General features: G+C 34.9%; 1 protein-coding gene across 1 annotated transcript in view; it reads left to right on the forward strand.

Moving 5' to 3' along the window:
* Positions 1-9169, forward strand: part of LOC150019825 (cytoplasmic dynein 2 heavy chain 1-like) — a 287287-nt gene extending 278118 nt beyond the window's left edge. The window contains exon 89 of the mRNA XM_090266701.1: positions 8952-9169. Within this exon, the coding sequence (XP_090122827.1) occupies positions 8952-9110 (159 nt within the window). The 3' untranslated portion in view covers positions 9111-9169. The remainder of the gene's footprint in view (positions 1-8951) is intronic.
* Positions 9170-9506: the final 337 nt, after the last annotated feature.

The raw sequence follows: 9506 nt of genomic DNA on the forward strand, positions 1-9506 counted from the left end.
GTTGCCCTGGGCCCAGTCCAAAGGTTATTTTGCCTTGTTCCATCATCACAGAGATTTGAGATGTAGTATGTGCAGGGCAGTTCCTCTTGCATGGCAGCTCAGATCCATTTTAAAGTGGCTGCATTGATTGATTAAGAAATCCAAGTGTTCTATTGAGTGGAGGAGCAAATAGGTAAAGAAACTGTTACAGTTCAGCTCTATGTACGTACACTTATAGATGTTTATATAACGTATTTCAGTAGATGAGGGAGGCCTCAACTCTCATCCTGTGTGAGCAGATGAGGGAAAGTCAGATGACCTGAGAAAGAGAGGACAAATTCAAAGAAGGTAGGGGCAAGTCAGTCCAGATACAGGGGTAACGTATTTAAATGTATGGAGGTATGAAAAAACTTAGGTTTTTTCTGAGAATGGCAAGTATAGTACATCTGGAAGTGTATGGTTCATATGGAAGAGTTGTAGGGCATATGGTTAGAAAGAAAGGCCAGGAACCCAGTGTGATAAGCCATGTAGCTGTGCCAAGGAGTTTACAACATTTTGTGGTTAACAGGAAGCCATAAAGAATTTAGAATAGGGTGTGGTGAGATCTGATTTGTAGTTTTAGTAAGTCAGTGTAGCGGTGAGAGGATGCTTGATGGGCACAGGATGAAATACAGTTATACTTGCTTTTAACAGTGATCTTTTGAGTTTGATAAAGCAGGTTTATTCTCTGCTTTGCTGATGAAGAAACTGAGAATTAGGTAAGTTAAGTGATTGATTATGGGTCCCACAATGATGGCACTAGCATTTGTGCAGTAACTAGCATTTATTTGTATTGGGTATGTGCCAAGCACTGTGCAGAGTATTTAAAATACAAGATATTCGGCTTACCAAAGTTTTTTGAAATAGGAGTTGTCATCTCCATTTTAAACTAAGAAAACTAAAGCTTAAAATATTATATAGCTTGACCAAGATAACATATTAATAGGTAGGCAACCAAGATTCGAATTAAAGTAATGGTTCTTATATCCTAGGCCTAATTCTGAGCCAACCTAACAGTATAACCAGAGTTTGGAAAATGACAACCCATGGACCTAATCCAGTGTGCTATTTCTCTGCCACCCTCAACCCATAACCATGTGAGCTGTGAATGGTTTTTACATTTTAAAATAATTGAAAAACTCAGAAGACTGATATTTCATGACATGTGAAAATTATATGAAATTCAGATTTCAGTGTTCACAAATAAAGTTTTATTTGGAAAACAGCCATGCCCATTCATGTAGGTATTGTCTGTGCGTGCCTTCAGACGGTAACAGCAGAATTGAGTGGTTATGTCAGAGACTATGTAGCCCACAAATCCGAAAATATTTACTGTCTCATCCCTTGCAAAATACTTTGCCAACTCTGTATAAACTATTAAATTCTCCAACTTCTGCTAGAGGTTTTTTAGGGCAGCTGTTACCATCTCCTAGTAAGTTTTACAGAAAAGATGGGGTGGACATCAACATTCTAGTGCATTTTTAGTGGGAGGGAAGGAACCAGCAGAAACTAGAAGGAAGCATCAACATCAATTTATGTACGCCAGTAAAAAGGATCAGTTTTGTCACTTATTCTATGGCTACTTTGTTGCAGAAAGTACAGAATCCTTTGATAAGCCTGGGTGAAATAATGTAGCTCAGAACTTTAGTGACTAATTCCTTTTAGGCTAGAAGGAAGTTGTAGTTTTACAAATTATTTCCACAACATTATCTGATACCTAATAGTCCTGATTTTAGCAGAAACATGCCAAACAAATCAGTCATTTGTACAGCATTCCTCTGAGGAAGATAGTACCTCCATTTTTTAAAGAACATTTTAGATTGCAGAAGATTGAAGAACTTCTTTGACATTGTAGTAGTATATGATAATACATTAAGGGTATGAGCGACAAATTGTAAGACTTTTCACTGGAGGGAGAAGGGAGCCCTACCATTGCTTCTATTATGGACGCAAGGTACTTTTCTACTTAACAAAATTAGAGTTATGAATTCTTGAGAATTAAAAGTAATATTTTCCTAGTGGTTCTATTTATCATTATCCATTTATACTACAATAATATAACTTACTTTCACACTCATTTACTTATATATTTATTTTTCATGAAGGGGATTCTGAAGTTGTTCTAGTTCCAGCTCAATGTTGGTGGTTAAATTAATATAGGTCTAAATTAAGGTTCCCCTTCCCCCTAGGGGATTTTGCCCTCCAAAAGCACTGATTCTCTCCAAAGCACTTTCCAAAAACTATTCTATATATGATTTCATAGTGGCTCTTTGTGAAAAATTATTCAGTAAACAGTTTTAATAACCAGAGAATTCCTTGCCCTTGGAAATTCATGCTGTACTTGAGAATATTAAAACCTCCAAGAAGTTCCAGAAATTACCTAATACAACTTCTTCCTGTGCCTATACCACACCCTTCCTCTGATCTACTGGGATACATGATGTCATTTGGGAAACACTGCTTTATGTGATAGAGAAGTCTGAGATGATGCCCTATTTTGACAATGCAGAGGACGTCAGTTTGCCTGTGTTCTATCTTTTCAGTAAGAGTACTATCCAGGGCTCATCACCCAGCCTGAATCCTATTGGCCTAGACCTTCCACGAGGCACCACAATTGACATTTCAATTTCAGAAACAATTTTATTTTGAGGAAAAATACTACTATAAAATTATTCCATAAGCCACTCACAAAAACAACATTTACATTAGTTTTACATTTATTAACATGTTATCAGCATGTATATAAGAAGATATATACTGAAAACTCTACCTTATATGCACTCTAGTTTAAAAAAATAAATAATAAATTAATATCCTTTCTATATGACAGTATGTTTTTTCCTTAAGGACTTATGAAAGCAATGTCGTTACTATCATGATATTGAAAAATACAAGTGAAGTATTTTTCTACCAAAGAGTAGTCAGACATTCTTGACAGGAACAATTCTCAGAATACTTACTGTTGGAAAATTATTTTGTTTCCCATTTTGAGATATTTATTTTTTTCAGAGTTGCATTAGTAAATTATACAATTTTTATATAGATTAAAGCTCTGATTTCCTAACATCTTTTATTAAAAAGGGCTGTTCCTTGACTTGGTTCATAAACACTCAGAAGCTATGTGTTAGGAGATGTTAGTTCAACTTTATGCACAAACTGATGAGAGGGATATTTTGGCTGCCTTCATGTATGTTGTATTATAATGAAATTGAGTGAAAATAGGTAAAATAGTTAACATAATTAACCTAGGCAATTTTGCTTTCTGTTGGAGTGGTTTTGTTTTTTTATTTTATTTTGTTCCTTTCTTTGGTTTGTTGGCTAAATGGTACATCATATCAACATTTACCTTTGTCAAATGCATGTCTTCTTTCAAATATTAGCCTCTCGCCTGCTATTTGTAGCACATGTGTACTTTTAAGTTACTTTTCCATGGGCATGAGTATGAAATTTCTAATTTTAGCCTCATTATTGACAGAGCTAACTGGACCACTTTCTGTTTTAATAAAGTAGGATATATGAGCACATTAACCACTTTAGAGTAATCACAATATATATATTTTAATTATTTTATTTACATCACACTAACTTGTTTACATGTCATTATGAATTCTTTGAAGTCTTTGTAGAATAGCTTCTGTTTTGCTAATTTGAGCACTTAATATATTTGCTAATAGTTATCAATATTTAGTTTCATCTAAATATTTCAGTCCAGCAGGGCCTTATGCTTTGTCTGGAATATTTTCAATGAGCCTGTTAAAGAAGGACTTGTGTCAAGAATTTAATTTAATTGAACAACATTCATGAAAGTTCTGGCACCACGAGGTATTGTGGTAATGGTGAGAATGTTACAAAAAGTGGGTGTCCAAAAACCCCCAGAGCTTGCGGCTGGGGGATGGGGAGAAAAGGAAACAGCTTTCAGGATGCCTTCACACGCCTGAGGCTGGTGGCTGGTGTCTTTGTTATGCAAATTATTGAATGCATCCAAGGCCTGGGAAGATGGGAGGGGTCTTGGACCAGGGGATGGTATGGAAAGAGCACACAGAGCCTGTGTGAGGTTCTGTGAATGGTCAGAACTGGGGACCATGCTGTCTGCGTCACAGGACGCAGTCAGGGATTTAAAAATAAGCGGCAGACGTTTTAACTATGTCTGACCATGCTGTTTTGAAAAGGGGGTTCTCGATGCGGATTACAAAGAAGGAAGAAATCCATGCAGTTTACAAGGAGGCCGAGTATCCACAAGGTTTAGTGATTAAAAGCTGGCGAGCACCTTAACACAGACAAGGCCTCCCCAATCAGAATTGAATGATTGGCAACCACCGGTAAAGCTGAACTGAGTTTAGAAAGTAGGGAAACGGTATCTCTAACTTTTCAAAAACTAGCCTGGTTTGGTAAGGGGAGGCACGGATATGTGTTTGTGGGTGCTTTAAGGAACATAAGACTTAACGACAGAAATCCGCAAATCTAAATCTATATAACTATTAAATAAACAATTCTTTTTCTTTTCACTAAACTCTGGTATTGAGAGTTATAATTCTGGTGACGGGCAATCGGGCCCCTAACTAAAGAGCCCCTGGGTTCTGTTTCAGTTGCAGCAGCCCAGGGCCTCTGTAACAAGAATGCAAAGTACTTAGCTCACTTCTTTGATAATTTACTTACTGGTGGCCTAAGAGCAAATTTGTTCAACTTTTTTTTACAGAAGATTATAACATTTAAGGGATTTTGAGAAGTGATAAGCAAAATTTTAAGAAGTAACCAGTGTTTTACTTTTAAAACACTATAGGTCTTGATAGAAATATTTGTATACTCACTTTAAAACAAACAAAAAGCCTATAACCAAAGCAGGTTTGGAAGTATCTGGAACTATGTACAGAACTAGAGAACTGATTTTGAATATGCAAAAAAAATCAACTTTGCATTACCGTTAAGTTCCTAATTTAAATAGAAAATTGCTTGGCATTAAAATGAAGAAATAATAGAGAAAATCTTCTGAACAAAAGGAATAGCATTGTAAAACATTTCAATATGATGTTTCTATTTTTATTTTTGACCATAGAAGCTATGGGAAGCAAAGCAGATATCAGGTGGTAGAGAAAGATAACTTAAGACCTTTCCTGGGATTGTAAATAGTCATTCATAGATTCAGATCATTTCAGTTAAAGAAATATATGATATTTATCTGCTGTTTGCTAAAGAATTTGAAGGCAACACCAGAAGAAAGCCTGGACTAGGTTATTAACTTTAGGAATGGCTAAGGGGTTATGAAAATTACAGAAATTCCTGAATCCTAAAGCTTTGCCATTTAAGCAAAATTGGAGAAGAGGGAAGAGATTAGGCAGTGACTAATAATGTTTGAAAATTCTCTTTACTTCATATCCTGTATTTTTCTGAGGCCCAACCAGGATTTTCTCCATTAATCCTTGTTAGGTTAACATCCCAGGGTAGTATTTTGTTTTCTAAGTAATTATTTTTCCAAAAATTTTTTACTATGTGTTTTATGTATGTATTGTTTCCCAAACTAAATTTTAAGCTTCAAAGATTACCATTTTCTTTATTTGAATATACACTGAAACGCTTAGCCTTTATAATTCTAGACACACATTAACACATAAAATACTGTTAAGTGAACGGATGAATAACTGACAGAATCTTTACTACAAGCCAAGAAAATTAGAAAGACACAAGGCAGATGGTGTTTTTTCTATTTGGGCAATGATTCTCCATAAAGAATGAATTTTGTTATATGTAAATCAGGATAAGACTTAGGAATGTTAGGAATTAATGACTAGTCTAAAAGACTTAATGGTTATATATATCAAGGAAGAGGAGTCACCACAGTATTTAAGAAAGAGAGAGAAAGGAAGGCGAGAAAGATTGGAAAAGGTAATAGGAATTTCATATAATGCCCACTTATAATTAAAAAATATTTTTCCTTTATGTAAAAATTTTAAACATTCTATTTTCTTTTCTCTTTATTGCAGCACTATCCCTGAAAGGTAGTCATGCTAAAAAGCTGGGTTTTGTTTTTTTTGTTTAAGTTGATTTGAGAATTAGTAGGGAGTAAGGAAAAAATGAGTATGTACAAGGTCAGTCCAGAAGGTATCCAGCCATGTAATATGAAAAATAGAGACATTTATTGAAGAAAATACAAAGTAAAAATAGCATTGCACATAGAACAATGATGCTTCAGTCCCCCTCAAAATAGGTACCTTGGGACCTCACACAGTTCTCCTAGTTGCCATCAGCTGCCCAGTTATATTTTCCTGGATCTCATCAGTGGTCTGGAATATCTTCTCTTTCAAAGCTGATTTTAGTTTGGGGAAAAGCCAGAAGTCACAGGGCACCAAACCTGGGCTGTAGGGGTTGTGAGTCACCTGGGTTATTTGATGTTTCACCAAAAAACTGTACCAGATACGATGCATGAGCGGGCATGTTGTCATGATTAAGCTGCCGATCACCAGTTGCCTGCACCTGTGGCCTTCTGAATATTTCCGTGGAGGAATATTCAAGCTTAACACAAAATTTTATGTAGATTTGTTGTTCTACTCACTCAGTCATTTTGAATACGACAGCCACACAGTACACATGGTCACTCAATGGTGTCTGTGCCCCACTGACTAGTACAGTGAAGTCATCATTGTTCACACATGCAAATTCCAGTCCACTCTCCTTGGCTGCCAGGTTACATCAATGTCCTGCAAACTGTTCTCATTATATTAACAATGGCTGGACTTATTCTGGACAGACCTCATATATGCAGTCCAAAGAATGAGAGATATGTTGAATAAATAATACTTTATATTTGAGCTGTTTAATACACCATAGATTCTTTAGGTGAGTGAGTGTTGTTTATCTCTCTTTTGTAATAGGGAAACTGATGCTCAGAGAGTAACCTACTTAGGATCAAGAGCTCCTAGACAAGTACTCCAGAACCTTGAAATGATTTATTTCCATAAATGCCATTGTCTTTCATTTTGAAAAGTAACAATAACAGTGGTCAGGTGCTAATATTCATATACCAGAACCTTTTTTCAACTGCATTATCTCTGGCAATTTTGCCACTACCTAACTAGGTTGCCATAGTAAATTCTCTATGGCTTTCTACCCTTTGTAAGTACCTGGAGAACATTATGCTAAGTAAAATAAGTCAGTCAGAGAAAGACAAATACTATATGATTACACTCATATATGGAATCTAATAAACAAACTGAACTAAAAGGGAAAATGGGGACAAACTCAGAGATGGAGAGCAGGATGACAGCTAGTGGTGGGGGAGGTAGGGGTGGGGGCACTGAGCAAAAAGGAAAAAGAACTCATGGACAACAGTGCGGTGATTGCTGGGGGGAGGGGTATAATGGGATTAAATGGTAATGGAAAAATTTTTTTAATGAGCCTCACTTTGAAGTTTCACTCCAACTGTAAGTAATAGAGCATTAGTTGAAATACAGTTATATAAGTTTAGTAAAAATATTAATCCTAGATTTAAATTGGAAATACTATTATGAACTTGTGACTTTTTAAAAAATTATTTATTTATTTATTTATTTTTAGAGAGAGGGGAAAGGAGAAAGAGAGGAAGAGAAACATCACTGTGTGGTTGCCTCTCACTCGTGCCCCCAACTGGGGACCTGACGTGCAACCTAGTTATGTGCCCTGACTGGGAATCGAACCAGTGACACTTGGTTCACAGGCCGATACTCAATCCACTGAGCCACACCAGCCAGGGTTGAACTTGTGATTTTTTATATATATATTTCTAAGCTCCAGTCACTGAAAAATCCTAGGAGAATGATAAATCATTTCTAGTGCCTAAATTATTATTTCTAATACCATTTCTCATTAAGGGAACCAAAGATCTTCAGAGTAATAAGACTACCTTATTTCTGGGACAGTAAATATGCAAGATTAGCTTGTAACATATTGACATACTGGAAAGCAAGGAAGCTATTGAAGATGACAGGGACATATCAAAAAACTCAGAAGAATACTTAAAAAGAGTTCCTACTTCACAAAGATTGACGATTTAAACATCAATAAGATAATAGCTGCATTGGATTGAAGCTCATCAAATATGTTTAAATTTACTAGTTCATAATGATACTTCAAAAAGGGGGGGTTATTGATCACCCTTAGAATATACTAAGAAACAAATTCATTATTTTGAAAACACATAACTAAATAAAAGGAAATTAGAAGCATTTATCTAGATTTTATGAATTGTCTTAGTAATCAAAAAATTGATAAGTAAAAGTTTCTCTCCATAAATATACTATTGCCTGGAAGTGAAAAAGGAAAAACAGAGTTAAATTATCATTTTATAATCTTGAATGTAATAATGATCACCATGGCTCTCAATATCTAAAAAGAGACAACCAGTCATATTTGACTCTTGAGGAAAGTATAGAGTACCACCTATGTAGTGTTTTTGCGAAAAGTTGAGTCTGAATCTGAGCTCACCTTAAGATCCAGTTTATAAGAATACAGGGAATAAATGAACATGATACCGTGGGAATGTAGCCAATAAAATTCAGAATGTGGGAAACTGATGATAGTTTCTTCAGCAAATTGCAAGGAAAAACCTATAAATTCCGAAGACATAGAGACATAGCAACAAAATGCTAGTATGGGCTTTATTTGAATTATGGTTCTAATAAAAATACTTTTAAATTATGAGATAATGCAATAATAGATAATGATACTCTTAATATTTTCAAATACTATATACTGTTGCTGTATTTTTGTTTTATTTATAGACATATTTACATGTTTATAGGTAAAAATTTCTGTGTCACAGCTGGATGGGGACAGTTTCTTATGGTAATCTTTATAAAATTTTATAATAAAATAGTAAATAAAAATTATTTGGGAGGATGTTGTGTTTTTCTCTTCAAACAAGATATTGCTATATTTTAAAACAAAATTGATTTTTTTAACAGGGTGCACATGGCCCATATTCCCCTGATGAGTGCGTATCTTTGCCTGTTTACACAAGTGCTGAAAGGGACTGTGTGGTGACCAATGTTGGTGTTCCCTGTGGAGGTGACCAAGATCAGTGGATCCAGTGTGGAGCAGCTCTGTTTCTAAAAAATCAATAGAATATAGCAAAAAGAAACATTTATTGTTTAAGCTTTAAATAAAATACATATTGAATCTACATTTGCAATGTTAATTCAAAATATTAGCACATAGTTACCCTATGTTGTTGATCTCATTGAGTCTTTATTTTAAAGGGTAATGACAGCACAGTAATTTAGGTAAGATGTTTAAAATACTGTATTTACAGAATCACTAATAAATGTTATGTCTACTACATTTGCATTGTAATTATTTAAAAATATATAAGATAATCTTACAGTCTTCTATATTTAAAGTGTTAAAGGTCCATGTTGTTTACACAGGACAAACCACAGTTTAATCAAATAGCTGTCATCTGTAGAATTTTGTTCAAAACTAATAGACTGTATATGACCAAAATATAATACTAATAACCA

Source organism: Furipterus horrens, unplaced genomic scaffold (assembly GCF_987537825.1).
Source record: "Furipterus horrens unplaced genomic scaffold, mFurHor1.1.pri manual_scaffold_2, whole genome shotgun sequence".
In the NCBI taxonomy this organism is placed as follows: Eukaryota; Metazoa; Chordata; class Mammalia; order Chiroptera; family Furipteridae; genus Furipterus; species Furipterus horrens.